The sequence below is a fragment of the Brassica napus genome, chromosome C3, assembly GCF_020379485.1.
Source record: "Brassica napus cultivar Da-Ae chromosome C3, Da-Ae, whole genome shotgun sequence".
In the NCBI taxonomy this organism is placed as follows: Eukaryota; Viridiplantae; Streptophyta; class Magnoliopsida; order Brassicales; family Brassicaceae; genus Brassica; species Brassica napus.
The window spans coordinates 41556097-41572289 of record NC_063446.1 but is presented as its reverse complement, the minus strand read 5'-3'; the positions used below and the strand labels follow the sequence as shown (position 1 = coordinate 41572289).

The window sequence follows — 16193 nt, the reverse complement described above, 5'->3', positions numbered from 1 at the left end:
ACCTTTCAAAGGTGCATGATGTCAATCTTCCCTGATCTAATTGAGGATGTTGTGGAGGTGTTTATGGATGATTTCTCTGTCTACGGATCTTTGTTTTCTGCTTGTTTGTCAAATTTGTGCAAGATCCTATAGAGATGTGAAGACGCCAACCTTGTGCTGAATTGGGAGAAGTGTCACTTCATAGTTAAGGAAGGGATTGTGCTGGGACATAAGATTTCAGAGAAGGGGATTGAGGTGGATAAAGCTAAGATCGATGTTATGGTTGGTTTGCCCCCACCAAAGACAGTGAAAAACATCAGAAGTTTTCTTGGTCATGCTGGGTTCTACAGAAGATTCATCAAGGACTTCTCCATGATCACTAGACCATTGACCAGGCTGCTGTGCAAAGAAGCCACTTTCAGCTTTGATGTGGAATGTCTAGAAGCCTTCAAGAAGCTGAAAGGTGAACTCATCAGTGCTCCAATTGTCCAGCCACCTGATTGGGATCTCCCCTTTGAGATCATGTGTGATGCTAGTGACTATGCTGTGGGAGTTGTTTTGGGGCAGAAGAAAGATGGCAAGACCCATGTGATCTACTACGCGAGCCAAACCCTGAATGATGCTCAGATGAGGTATGCCACAACAGAGAAAGAGATGCTAGCCATTGTATTTGCCTTTGAGAAGTTCAGAAGCTACTTGGTGGGATCAAAAGTCATTGTCTACACAGATCATGCTGCTTTGAGACACCTTTTGGCCAAGAAGGATGCAAAACCCAGGCTCTTGAGATGGATCCTTTTGCTTCAAGAGTTTGATTTGGAGATCAAAGACAAGCCAGGAGTTGAGAATGGTGTAGCTGATCACTTGTCCAGGCTGAGAGTGGAGTGTGGCATTCCTATTGAAGAAAGACTTCCAGAGGAGCAGATCATGGCTATTGGAGCAGTGATGGCAGTTTGTGAGACCAGTAGAAAGCTTGAAGAAGTCAAGGCAACAGAAGAGAAAGAACCTTGGTATGCTGATTTGGTGAACTACCTAGCAACATGAAAAGAACCTTTGAACCTTGTGGGCTATGCCAAGAAGAAGTTCTACAAGGATGTGAAGAGGTACTACTGGGATGAGCCCTACCTCTACATTCTCTGCAAAGATCAACTTTATAGGAGAGTGGTTGCTAATGAGGAGATTGATGGGATCCCTACACAATGTCATGGATCATCCTATGGAAGCCACTTTGCTACCTTAAAGACTGTTGCAAAGGTGTTACAAGCTGGATTCTGGTGGCCACACATGTTTAAGGATACACAAGACTTTGTTTCAAAGTGTGATTCATGCCAAAGGAGAGGGAACATCACCAAAAGGAATGAGATGCCTCAAAATCCAATCCTTGAAGTTGAAGTGTCTGATGTGTGGGGTATTGACTTCATGGGACCATTTTCATCACCCTTTGGCAACAAATACATCCTTGTAGCTGTTGATTATGTCTTCAAATGGGTGGAAGCTATCGCAAGCCCCACCAATGAAGCTAGAGTTGTAACCAAGATGTTCAGGAGCATCATATTTCCAAGATTTGGAGTTCCAAGAGCTGTGATCAGTGATGGAGGCTCTCATTTCATCAACAAACTGCTTGAGGGACTTCTCAAGAAGAACGGTGTAAAGCACAAGGTAGCAACTCCTTACCATCCTCAAACAAGTGGTCAAGTTGAGATTTCTAACAGAGAGATCAAATCCATTTTGGAAAAGATTGTGGGGATTACAAGGAAGGATTGGTCCATTAAGCTTGATGATGCGCTTTGGGCTTGTAGGACAGCTCACTACAAGAAATTTGTGTTTTAATAGCACGGCAGCATGGCGTTTTTTCCGATTGTGCTATGGTTGACATACCCGTTAGTTTTAGATAGCGCTTATATATTTGGAAACGCTATGATAGAGTGATATATATGAAAACGCTATGAAATCATATGGTTTTATATGTAACACTTACGTTTAATAGCAAAACATAATAAAAAATGCTATCTTTGTCTTTTTGAATCCCTACTCTAAACAAGTTTTTAAACCCTAAATTCTAAATACAAACTTGAAACTCTAATATTTCAGCATCAAATCGTAAATTTAACTTCAAATCTTAGTTATAAACCCAGAAAATTAATATTTTTTCAAAAATTAATCTCAAAATCTTAAAATCAATACCCCAAAACCTTTAACCTTTAAACCCTATACTATACCTTCAAGCCCTAAACCATATATCCATATCCAAACCTTATATAAACACTAATTTTTAAATAAAAAAATTTCAAATCTAATATTTTAAAGTTCTAATAAAATGAAAACTAAATGATAATACTTACAAAATATATAATCGTTTCAAGTTTACTTTTCCAAACCTTAAATCTAACCTTTAAACCCTATACACAAACCTTTACTCTAAAATCTTATACTTTAAATGTAAAATTTAATAGTTCTTAATATTAACTTTATAAATGTAAATGATAATTTAATATTTATATAAATAAAATTAGTTAAATAATAAAATTACAATTTTCAAGACAACTATTAAATAAAAAACAGTTTTTGATTAGTTAATCTATGACCATTGATTACTTTTAATCCAATGGTTATAACACAATCTTTTGTTCATCTTTTTCCTTTTTTTTCATTGGCCAATTAATTAAACAAAGCGAAAAATTTCTTATTGGTTAAAACAAGATGGTGAGGATAGCTACTATATTTGATCTCCACCGTTGATATACTCAATCTGACGGACAAAAATGATTCACTTTAATTTTATTTTTTTGGCATTATCTCTTTCATCTCTTCTCACGATCTCTCGTCTTCTCATCTCTCTCACCAATCTTTTCAATCTTCTTGCTCACTGATAACTCATCAGAAATCCTCCTCCCTCATTCATATTCTCCCATCACCTCTGCAGTCCTCCTCCCTCATCGCCTATTCAATCCTCATCTCAGGATCTCTCAAACTCGCCGTCTGTCGTCACAGGTTCAATCTCACCACCTCTGCTCAAGTCAGGAAGCCACCATTACCATGACCTCGCCTCCTCCTCCTTGGTTTGTTTCTTCTTTTGTTTTCATATCTTTTTATCTTTTATTTTCTAGTAAAATCTATTGCTTTTGCTCACAGATCTTGAATACTGATGAAAGGGATGCGCGCCAGGGGAGAATTTTGACATAGCGGAGATGTGTCATAGGTGTTACGAACCAGAGGTGGAGGCGGAGGCAGATGCGGTTCAGAACAAGATGGCGGAGGCAGATGCGGTTCAGAACAAGATGGCGGAGGCACGAGGAGGCGGAGGCGCGAAGCTGTTGAAGACGGCGGTGTTTAGAAGATTGGTTTAGTTATTTATTAGGTTTAGTTAGTAAATAGGGTTATGTTTAAGCTTAGTTTAAGTTTTTGGTTTAGTTTTGGTTTAAGACATTTTTTCTACCTAGATTCTTTTTTTTTTAATTTGTATACCATATATTTTTTTGTAAAACAGTTTGATTATAAATCAGTTTAAATAATAAAAACATTTTAAATATATAATCCAGTTTAAATTTTAATTATGTTTTTTCATTTTTAAATAATTAATTACAATAAATAATTTTAATGCAAATAATAACTAGAAAAGAAATGCTATTAAAATATATTTAATTGCATATAAAAAAAACGCTATAATATATCACAATACGATAATAGTACAAAATACCGCTATCTAATGTGTTTAACCTATTATGACGGGCGATGATACAGCGCTTCATAAACCGCTATCGTATCGTTAGATAGCGTTTTTTGGCCGCTAACAAAAGCAATTTTTCTTGTAGTGGCTTACAAGACACCTCTGGGGACCACACCTTTCAACCTAGTGTACGGAAAAGCTTGCCATCTGCCAGTGGAGCTTGAGTACAAGGCACTATGGGCAGTAAAGTTGCTGAACTTTGACATCAAGAGTGCCAAGGAGAAAAGACTTCTACAGCTACATGAGCTTGATGAGATAAGAATGAATGCTTTTGAAAACTCAAGGCTCTACAAGGAGAAGACTAAAGCTTTCCATGACAAAAATATCCTGAAGAGAGAGTTTAAAGAAGGAGACCAAGTTCTTCTCTACAACTCTAGGCTGAAGTTATTTCCGGGAAAGCTTAAGTCAAGGTGGTCTGGCCCTTTCAAGGTCAAGGAGGTTAGGCCATATGGGGCAATAGTTTTGTGGAGTACTGATGGAAGAGACTTCACAGTCAATGGGCAAAGGGTTAAGCTCTACATGGTGACTGCACCAGAGGAAGATGGGGTTTCAACTCCACTTTCTGATCCTACCCCGGCCTAATCTAAAAGGAGGCAAAGTCCAGCTAGAGAATTAAAACAAGCTCACTTGGGAGGAAGTCCCATGTATATCCTTGTACATATTGCATTAGTATTTTTATTTTCATCATGTTTCTCAAAAAAAAAAAAGGTTGAAGTTGTATGCAGGTGCTTGATCGAGCCGGTTTCAGCAAAGAATCAGTGCGTGGGAGCGAGGACCTAGAGCGACGACGTGAGGTCGCTCCAGCTCCAGAGCGACCTCACCACAGCGAGACCCCGAGGTCGCTCGGGTTTGTCGAGCTGGGAGCGACGTCACCACACCGACACCCCAAGGTCGCTCGGGTTTGTCGAGCTGGGAGCGACGTCACCACAGCGACACACCGAGGTCGCTCGGGTAGTGTCGATCTGGGAGCGACGTCCCGGAGCGACATGCCGAGGTCGCTCCACGACCAGTTCAGGTAAGTGATTTCCGATCTAATCATGGTTTCAATTTAATTGGACCGGTCCCTTCCCACCTAAACCGAACCGGACGACCCTAAACCTAGCCCACTACCCACGATTTTCATCTTCCTCAACCTCCCTCCCCTCACAAACACTCATACCCTCTCAAACTCACCCACACCAAAAATCCCAAAACTCTCTCAATTCTCAACCAAATCACCTAGTTCTTGCTTCTAAATCCAAGTTTTCGCCCCTGTAGTCTATTCCCATCACCCATTCACCATTTCCTTTCATCCAAAGCAAGGTATTGAGTTTTTAAATTCAATTTCGTAGGTCCATGAACCCTAGAATTTGAAAGTCGAAATTTGGTCATTTTCTTGCTTGATTGTGGTGAAATAGACTAGGAAAAGCTTATCTATCAAGTTGGGTTGTTAAATTAATGGTGAAATTGAGTTTAATTTGAACTTTGGCAATTAGGGTTCATGGATTTGGGACTTTTCGAAATTGACCTTAATTGAGTGTGTTGGTGGGTGAACTTGGTGTGTTCAGGTGTTTAAAAGTTTGATTAAAAAAATTTCTCATTCTAGAACCACTTTGATTATTGAATTTTACTTAACTTGTAATTTTCATATTTTGGTAAGATTGAGAAGTGTGATTCTTTGCTTTTAGCTTGGCTTCTTAGTCTTAATCTTCTTTGCTTCCATCTACTTATCCTTTTTCAAGTTTTGAATTTTTCAGGTACCAATGGTTAAGAAAACAAAGGGAAAGCTTGATGCTGAGAAGCAAGAAGCTGAAAGAAAAGAGTCTGCACTAAGAGGGAAAGCCTGAGCCTCCGAGCCAGCTGGCTATGGGACACAGAGGACTTCTCGACAATAAACCTTGGCTACAAAGAAATCAAAAGAGCAAGAGAAGAGGGCATGGAAAAGTGTAGCAGTTCCCACTAATGAGGAAAGTAACGATGAAAGTGAAGATGAGCAGACTCCTACAAAGAAAGCCAAGATGTCAAAAGGGAAGGCGGTTAATGTTGACAGGGACAGGGAGAAAACTCCATCTGTGGAAGAGCTGTATGATCACTTGCTGAATGGTGTCACTTGGACTCCAACAAGGTTCGCCGACCTTGATTTGCTGAAGGAGTTGGGTCTTGATTCTGATATTGAGGCTATGCTGGAACATTTGAAGCTGCCAAAACTCCTCACCATGGCTTACCCTGTCTACAAGGATGTCTCCTGTCAGTTTTTGTCTTCCCTTGAGGTCACTTACCATAACACTCCGCATGTGAGGCAAGGATGGGGCAAGATCAAGTTCAAGGTCAATGGGAGAGACTACAACATGAACTTCAAGGACATTGGGAGAGTCATGGATTTCCAAGACTTGGAAGACTCCTCTCTTCCCAAATGCGAAAATCTCTCCACCGAGCTTTGAAAATTGATCACCGGAAACAGGCATTCTACCGGGTCTGACAAGAACTCACATATCCGGCATCCGTCAGTGCGCTACCTCCATAGGATGCTCGTCCATGAATTCTATCCACGAAAGGAAGCATGTAATGTCACCGAGGAAGATATGCGACTGCTTTGCCCGGTAATCCGACCCTACGCCGCCCCTGGAGTGCTGCCTCTTCCATGCACCGACATCTATGCTACCTTTGGGATGGTCAGTTTCTTCGTGAGTCTTCTCGAGCACTACAGAGACTGGGCCTGGTACACCTCTGATTCGCGCCCGAAGGTTGGAATTGGCGGGTTGATCACACCACTGCTTCAATTTATGAATGTCCCCTTGGGAAAGGACGCAGCAGGACCTAGATTCATTGATGGCACTTACTTGAGGATTGCCACTTATTTCAGCGAGATGTATAGGAAGAACTACGTCTACCACTACTACTTGAAAGGCAAGCCTGTTGAGGTGGTTCTTCCAAACAAGAACCTGACGAGCTTAGAGAGACTTGGAGCTATCAACTTCAACATTTCCCAGGAAGACTTTCTTGGAGAGCACGGGTCTCTCGATCCCATTGTTGCACCAAGGAAAAGGAGTGCTCCGACGAGACATGACAAACCTGCTGCAGAAGCATCTGAACCCGTCTATGGACCTCCGCGCTACTACTTCCAGCCATATGCTGGAGTTCTTCCTCCTGGTGCGCTTCGTGATGCTCATAAACATATTGGTCAACTTCAGCGATGGAACAAGGCACAAGACAAGACGATAGAAAAGCTGAAAGACAAGTGCAAGGCGCTTAGCAAGACTGTGAAGAAGCAAGCAAAGACTTCAGCCAAGTTCATGAAGAAAGTAGATGATGTCTTGACCAGGGGAGGAATAGCTGGATGTAGCTCTGCAGACTTCGCCTTCGCGAACACATCAGTCCCCCTGCCTCCACCTCAGCCTGCGGATCTTGGTTTCCCTCTCACTGCTAGATATCTCCAGCGCAAGTGGAGGAACCCACCCATTGAACCCTCCGCCTCAGGAAACAAGTCCCCATCCCTAGCCTCTTCTGATAATGAGGTCGAGATTGACGAGATTCAGAGCCAGCCATGGTTTGGAGGCTACAGCTCAGCAACAGGTGGTTACTACACCACATTCCCACCTGACGACGACAATGCTGGGGCATCTACCCCTACTCACTATCCGTAGAAGGTATTTCACTACTTTCCCTTGTATATACCATTTCATTTTCTGCATATTAGTTTTCTTTTGGGTACCTCTCTCTACTTGACAACACAGAGACTGTGTAACTTAAGTTTGGGAGAGGTACCAAGTATTTGATCATGTTTTCTTTGATGATTTGAGTCTTATGCATTGCATTGTGCATACATATATGCATAGAAAAAAAAAATTGAAAAATTTGAAAAACACAAAAAGAAACATGTAGTTGCATCACTTGCACTTTTAAGATTGAGTCTAGAGCATATAGGTTACATTCACTTGCATTGGGAACAATGATTTAAAATGCCTTACGAAGAACTCTTGTCTAGAACTCAAAATGACACCCTAGTTAAACATATCAAGTAGCTTAAGCATCTCTTGAAAGCCTTGCACGCTTCGAGCCTTGAAAACTCTTCTTGAAACTTGTTTGCTTGCTTGATGTTAGCATTGTCCTTAAGATCAGATCCAATTTGAACTTGGCTTGAATAAACTTAATCTCTCTTGCATATGGGCATTTGCATACTTGATCATGGATCTCATACACATTTGGGTTATCTTATTCCTTTATACATATCTTTGTTAACCCAAGTGGCACTCCTTACCATAAAACCTTAACTATCCATTGAGACCAAACATTGAATTGCATGAGTGAGGCTTCTTTTGATAGCTTGTCATGTGCATAATCTTGAGAGTATTGGAGGCGACATAGGTTTATTTTCATCTCTTGCTAAGCACAATGAGTTAGCATTTGGGGATGGTGAGAGGAGTTTGTGTGTTCTAAATTTCAATATTTTGGGTTTGGGAAGTGAGAAAGATGAGAGAGATGAGCAAAAGAGTATAATTATAAAAGAGAACTCTAAAAAAAAAAGAAAAAAAAGTATAAAACTCTAGATTATGTAACAAAGAACTTTTCCCCCATATATAAAAAAAAGAAGAGAAAAAGAATCAAAGAGAAGGTGGGGAAGGAAATGAGAAAGAGTTAGAGCATGTAAAAAATGAATTAAAGCCCCTAGTGGTTGAGTTAAAAGAAAAAGAGAGTTGTTCATTGGGTGAGTGATGTGAGGGGTTTATTTTGATTTTGAGATGATAAAAAGGGGAGAACTTGTGATCACTTATAACAAAAATGGTAGAATGATGAGAATTAATCTATGTATGCATGAGTTGCTTCTAATCTTAGATAAATTTTGCATAATGATCAAGCTCCTTGTTTTGAGTGATAACCACCTTTAAATGAAAACACTTGAACCCCTCTCTTCATTCATATTAGACCATTGCTTACCTAGCCAAATGATTGAGATCAATTGCCCATTTGTGAGAATTCACTTTGTGTGTGTGTGTGTGAATCAAAGTGAGAGCTGGTTGAAGGGACTTGCTAGTTGATGAGTATTGCGACTTGTGTAGAGGCATAAGAGTAGGGATAGGTCTAGAGAAGCTAGAGTATAATAAGAGAGTTGATCATGCTATTTGCTATGTTTCTTTATGATGTTAAGTTGAGTGCTAGGAAGTGTTACTTTTGGCTATGACTTCCCACCTTCAAACCTCTCTCCTATATGAGTTCTTGCAAGTTCACTTGAGGACAAGTAAAGAACAAGTTTGGGGGAGTTGATATCTTGCATGTCTCCATTGTGTTATCCATTCACCCATGTGCATTTTGATCATATAGACTAGGATTTAGCCATGTTTAGGTTGCATTTTGCATGCATGAGTCTTTATTAGGTATTAGAGTACCACATGGAGTTCTTGGGGACATTTGGGTGCGTTTGGAGCTCAAAAGAGGTGATTAAGGTGATCATTGGACGAGCAGTGCATGGGAGCGACCCTACCGGAGTGACGCCATGAACTCGATGTTCCCTACCTCTCAGTGCGACCTTACCAGAGCGACAACACGAGGTCGTTCGCCATTTACGCTTCGGAGCGACCTCCTAGAGCGACAAGGCGAAGTCGCTCCAGCTCCAGAGCGACCTCACCACAGCGATACCCAGAGGTCGCTCGGGTTGTGTCGATTTGAGAGCGACGAACAAGCCAGGAGCGACGTCCCACAACGACTACCTGAGGTCGCTCCCAGCACCCAGAACGACCTCCCGGAGCAACGTGCCGAGGTCGCTGCGCGTCGTCTATTTGGTCGAACTTATGATTTATCAAGGGCTTTCTGGTCATTTTGTTATGCACGTTTTACACTTTCTAAACCTATGTTTAAGTACCTTTTGTAAGCCATTGGAGGCTGATTATCTTTTATCTTAAGAAAACCACCAAAAACCTCTTGGGAAGTTCATCTCTTTGATTGAATTGATCATTTTTGTTATTGCAGTCCTGTTGTTTTCATATCGATTCTCTGTATTTCTCTACATGATTAATCTGAAATCCAATATGGGTTTAAGAGGAATCATAGAGATTAGTGAGTAATCACCTTTTGAATTCATGGGTTAGGGAGATTAAGGGTGGTTAGGTTAGAGCTAGGATGTTTTAGTGTAGATCATTCTTAGTCCTTGCTAGTAGAGTATTCGTAATGCATCTTCTGAGTTGGCCTCTCAAAAGTTGATGTTTAGGCATTTTCCACCCAAAAGGTGTTTGATGAAATGCCTGAGACAACTCTTTTAAGCTTTTAGCATACTTTGCCAAAGACATTTGTTGTTAGAGGTGCTAAGATAGCCATTAGACTTGTCAGTAATGATTGCTTTCATATTATTCAACCAAAGACATTTGATGTTTGAAATGTGTTAGTAAATGAACATTCAGCTAGACATAGAGCTTGTTTAGAACTGTGTCTAAGCTTAAGGTTGATAGTTTGATTGATCGTCTGCCATCCTTAGTTCGAAACTTGATCACCCAAGGTCTAATCCCTATGCCCATGAGTTCTCTTTTCCCTTAGTCAAGAAAGTTACTTCATTTATCGCTTTTATTATTCTGCAACTGCATTAGCATTAATCATTAGTTTAGAAATCTTTTAAATCACCGGTTGCACTTAGATTAAGTGAGTACTTGCATTCTCAGTGCTTTGAAATCCCTTAGAATTGGTTCGACAATCTTTTATACTACATCATTTGTCTTAGGAGCCTTGAAAACTCCTAACATCAAATTGGCGCCGTTGCCAAATTCTGAGTAGATTTGAACATTGAGATTTAGTCACTTGCTTGAGACTAAGTCATTTTTATTATTTTTTTCTCTTGTTACTGATTCTCCTTCTTCACCTCCCTTTTACTTTCAGGTGTATGAACTTGAGGAGTAGGGGTCCATCAAACCTAGTTCCCAGAGTTGCAGACATCAGAGCTTTAGAGAGAGTGTGCTAGAAAGAGAAGAAAAGAAAAGCAACAGCCTCACTTGCAGAGATTGGATATTAATATGGAAGACCAACCTCAAGATGATGCGAACGCCAATGGAGCCAACAACGTTCCACAACACCCACAGCGAGAAGCGCGATCCATTGGCACTTATGACCGCCCCAACATTCATGGTCATAGACTGGGAATCCGGGCACGTCTTCTCGTTCAAGAGTGTCGTGACGTCTTTGACTTGGTGACATGATCTCAATAATCTAATGTCTCTCTTTCTTGTTTTATAATTGGATAATGGAAGAATCGTTTGATCATTACATGGGTATAATGATTCAATCACGAGTTGGTGGAGAATGAAGAGGTCTTGCTGGGACCGAAGTCTCTCTTCACGTTTAGTGTTTCCTTTATTCTTTTTTTTGTAAGATGTTGTCCTCTTCTTCTTCCAGACGGAGTCCCCATCTCATTAGCTCCAAGGCGTATTTTATATGAGAATAAGGTTGATGCAAGAAGCTCGTAACATGGTTGGTGGTTTGTTGCAAGTGCTCCCCTTTTTTAGCTATGACTCATTCTTTATAATTATCGACTCCGAGATATGTGGAGAATAATCCTCTTGATCTTTGACTCATTAATTATCCAAATAACCTCGGCCTGGCCGACGTCGCGTCACGAGTTCTCCTAGGCCCGTTTAAGCTTAACTCAAAGTACTCGTTAACCGGTTTTCTTATTCTTTTGGCCGGACGGATTTAGTACTAAATCCAGTTCCAACACTGAATGTGTGGTTTTCATTTCTTGATCAATTTAAAATCATTTTATAATCTATATATATATGAAAAATTAAATATAATATTATGTTTAAAATTATGTTGTTATCTAAATTAAATATCTTAATTTTATATAATCATTTTATATTCGGGTTTCTAAAAAAAATCAAAAAGTATCAATCTTAACCGAAATTCTGAACCGAACTAACCAAAATCCGAATCGAAATAACCAAACTAACTGAAATAACCAAAATGAACTAACCGAATTAACCAAAATGAACTAACTGAATTAACCAAAATATGAATCGATATAACCGAATTGAATGAAATAACTGAAATTAACCAGAAAGTTTCATATTTTATTCAATTTAAACAAAAAAATTAACCGAACTAACTACAAAACCGAAAACTTTCGTAAAAAAAATAGAAACACAACTAACCAAAAACCAAACCAAAATTTTCGGTTCACTTTGGTGAGATTTTGACCAACCCAAACTATCCGAAGAAACCGAACTCGCATGCCTATGCACTACTCTCTTTTGGAAGAATCAAACATGATATCTTAGTGTCCTTAGCATTTTTGCTTAAGACCAATTCCTCCACTGGAAATGAATAAAACAGAGATGGACATTTCTCGAAACCTACTCTTCCACTTAATGGTCAGGGGCGTCCCTGCGGAGAACCATTTGAAACATAGGCCTTGGGCCAGTCTTCAGGGCCCCATTTTTTCAAAAAAATATTTATTTTACTTTTTTAGAAGTTTTATGATACGAAAGAAATGATTGCCGGGTGAAAAAGTAAGAAAATTTTACTAACAAAATATCATCACTTCAGTGGAATCCACATTTAACATAGAAATAGAAAAAGAAATGAGTTTTGTCCACTATGGCTTGAATATTTTTTTTCATTTTTTTACTTCTTGTGTTTTTGTATGGGTGTTGAACAAAAAAAAAAGTGTTTATGTATGGGCCATCTTTTTTTGCTTAGGGGACTACTTATTACAGGACCGCCCCTGTTAATGGTTCCTCTAGTATCAGTGCAACCACTTTATATATATATACATTAGGATAAGAACTGCGCTTTGCTCATGGTGAGTTTATTTGTATATATTATCGATAATTTTTTTATGTATTTAATCATTTTATTTATACATATACAATATTTTTTGTTGTTATTATATAATTTCTTTCCGATGGACCGGATCAATTTTTATTAAAAATTGTGGAATTAAACTATAATTAATATATCATGGATTGATCGGATTGGACATTAAACAAATTATGACACAGTCCATCAAACACATTCTTGAAAAAAGTGAACAGTGAATTATTTTGACTTTTATCTTCTATATGGTTTTGAAATATTTCAGATCAACCATCGAATTGATACATGTCATTTTAATGCTTTTAGTCGTATGCTTAAGAAAAATTTACATTTTTGTGATTTAAAATCGTTTTATAAAATTCAAAATATAACATATAAGAAAAAATCTAACATATAAGAAAAATATAGCCTAGAAGATTTTGTAATTTAAAGTCGTTTTAAAAAAAATTAAAATATAACATATAAGGTTTCTTCATTTTTGTAATTTAATGTCATAATAAAAAATTCAAAATATTGCATAAAATAAAAAAAAATCTATTTTTTTATTGTATGATTAGTGTGATTGTTTAATTTTTTAATAATATAAAATAAAACAAAAATGAAGAAGGATGCAAAAATTGTTATTAAATCTTTATTATTCATAGTCATTAATTGTCATATATATGTTAATCATATTAGGTAATCCCGTAGCTTTTTTCAAGGAAATAATATATACTTCTTATATTTTAGGTTAATATAATGTTCCCTAGTAATTGGATTTTGACCAACATTTTTTCAATTGATTTTTAAGCTGTCATGTAAGCTAAATTGTCATCGTAATTAAATGACACCTAAGCATGATCTCTTTTTAATTAGTACAAACTTAAAGTAATAATTTTTTAAATGATGTTCAATTAATATATAAGGGATATATATATATATCCATAAGTGTACGCTGGTACATAAAAATCGCAACGATTAATGGAATTGAAACTTTCATTGCAAGTCTTAATAGAAAGATACACAGCTGACAAAGAAAAAAAAAAGATACACATGTATTTCAAATAATGAACACATGTTGATAGAGCTTCCAAGTGTGCGATTACGTTTCCTTTGGAGTTTATTTTATGTATATTAGTTTTTTTTTTTGATAAACAATTGTGAAATTTATCTAGTATAATGTATAGCCTAGAGATCATAGTATTGGAATTTCGGTTTAAAATTATATAAGATCTGATTTTCCAAAAGAAAAACCATGTCTATATTTTTACAACAGTTCAGAACTGATTTCATATTTTTATATCGATACAATGAAATCAAACTAGTTAATATAAATCGAATCTAAGTCTCATTTCGGTTTAAATGTCTTGATTTGGATTATCAGGATTTAACACAATTTTTACATAGTTACATGCATCAAACAAGATAGAATATATATAAGGTTTTGAAAATGATACACTCACAACAAGATTCAGAACCATGCACACACAAAAAAAAAAAAGCAGAAGTTTGCTGTAATCAAAACCTTGTTACCAGTTGGCGTCACCCTGAGCGATAGTTATCTGATCCATTGACAAATCAAGGGAGAAACAGCTAGTGGTGACAATCATAGTGTAAGGGCAGTTTTCTTCTTCATCATGAGGGATGGATGAGAAAGAGAAGAATTTTGTGGTCTTTCTTCAGAGAGATGAGAGCTGAAAAGAGCACATGAGAAGTTGTGTTATATGAAGACTGGTGGTAGCTTTTTTTAACTTTTGATTAATTACGTTGTTACAATGATGAGAAATATTACATAGATAATTTTACGGCCGATAATTCTTCCACTGTATGAGAATATGAGAATATGTGTGACTGGTGGTAGCTTATAACTTACACTTTGCACACTACATAACCCACTAACCAACAACCTTAGAGCAAGAAAAATATCTTTCCTCTAGCAAAGTGACGTATCATTTCTATTAAATTTAAATTAGTTTACACTTTTTCTAATGAAGAACGAAAACATTCTCATTTTAACATTACAAACCGAAATTGTTTAAACTGATACTGTCAATAAAATAGTGAAGAGAAAGGACGAGTTCTCGTCGGTGGGTCAAGACAAAGACGTGTTTTATTAGATCAATGATTCGAAACAGTGTTACAAAAGGGGAAGAGAACGGATGAAATAGTCCGGCGAAGATAAGTTCGTCGGACCGTACAAGTCGGCGAGATGTAAGATGTAAAACCCTAAGTCTAGCCGAAAGTGTGTGTGTAGTAATTTGTGGATCCACCACTTGTTGCCTTTCCTCTTTTTATAGACAAATGCTCGTTGACCTAATGCGCTTTGCCTCGATGGGCCTCCTCGAGTGATTGGGCCGGGGCGTCAGGCCGCTGAGTCAACTCGTCGAGCCGATGACGTTCAGTCAGTCGTCTCGACGACCAAAAGTAGTCTAGGGCCGAGCCGATCGTCGGCTCGCAAATCGACGAGCCGATCGTCGGCTCGCAAATCGACGAGCCGATCGTCGGCTCGCAAATCGACGAGCCGACTTTCTTTGTTGTAGTAGTCACGTGTCTGGATAATTGTCTTGCAGGCCTTTTGGGAAGGCTAAGCCCATACCCAACAGAAATATAGAATGGTTACATATGTACATATTACACCAACTCTCCATCATCATTTGTTAGAGGTCACGTTCTTTGGGTGCACTTTTCTCCCGGTCATCATAGCCAAATTCGGTTTTCGTTAACAACCACATCTGATACCAATATCTAGATTAGTATTGGATCATGCGCGACTTCTGAGGTACCGTAAGCCATGCCCGTACCACCAAAAGCAGTGATTCAAGCAACATGAGAAAAAGTTTTAGTGTTCCAACATTCTGATTTATGAGCAAAGTAATAAGATACTGGATAGTGTAACGAAGATTACTCCTATAAGATTACAACACTATTCAATATTTTTCCATCAGTTATCTTCCAATGATTGTGTAGTATTTTTTTTTTCTTAAGTCAAAATGATTGTGTACTACATATTCTTGATTTTTCTTTTTCTACACTTTTGGTATCTCCACATCAAAAAAAACTGAAGTAAAAAACGATTGTTACAAGAGCATGATTATTGGAGGGTTCTTAAGGTGGAGTTCTTATCGGAATATAAGAACCTGACTCTTAACTTTTAACTAAAAAACTAAGAACTGACTCTTAAATAAGAGTTTTAAGAGACGGTTCTTAATTTTTTAGTTAAAAGTTAAGAGACGGGTTCTTATATTCCGATAAAAATTCTACCCTAAGAACTTTCCAATAATCATGCTCTAGTATCGTCTTCACATTCGTAAAACAAAGTATACCAGAGACGATCAATTAAGCCAATCAAATGGATCCACCTTCTTTTCTTGATATACATACTTGATTTCTTGGAGATCTAACATTGTTTTCCAATCTTTCTACGATTATCAAACCCAAACCCAACCCCAAAATCAAAATTCGACTTCTACCTCCCCTCTCATTTTTTATCAACATGGTACAATCGAATTATTTTAATCTACGTGCGGAATTGCGGGCCTTTGGTCCATTTATTTCACTTCCCACCTACCCAATTAGCCCAAAAGATTACAGATGTATTAAATATTCAAGAACCATCAACATCTAACCCGTAAAGCCACCATACTCGCTATCTCCAAAAGAGAATAATATAAAATGAGAAACTCCACACATAGCACAACTTCCTTGACTACTCCATCAAGTGTAAATAACAAAACTCAAC

At 38.0% G+C, this 16193-nt stretch overlaps 1 protein-coding gene across 2 annotated transcripts; it reads left to right on the top strand.

Moving 5' to 3' along the window:
* Nucleotides 1–436: 436 nt before the first annotated feature.
* Nucleotides 437–9594, top strand: LOC125583969. Of its 2 annotated transcripts, none has more exons than XM_048751615.1 (2): nt 437–3035; nt 3129–9594. In XM_048751615.1, the coding sequence occupies exon 2, from the start codon at nt 6208–6210 to the stop codon at nt 7324–7326; it is 1119 nt and encodes a 372-aa protein (XP_048607572.1). In that variant the 5' UTR covers nt 437–3035; nt 3129–6207; the 3' UTR covers nt 7327–9594. The 2 variants fall into 2 exon arrangements, with proteins under 2 accessions (XP_048607572.1, XP_048607571.1); XM_048751614.1 differs by having other exon boundaries at nt 3109–9594.
* The last annotated feature ends 6599 nt before the right edge of the window (nt 9595–16193 follow it).

Bases quoted from the DNA above. Each gene is read 5' to 3' on its own strand.
- LOC125583969 (XM_048751615.1), top strand. From the start codon at position 6,208: ATGCTCGTCCATGAATTCTATCCACGAAAGGAAGCATGTAATGTCACC.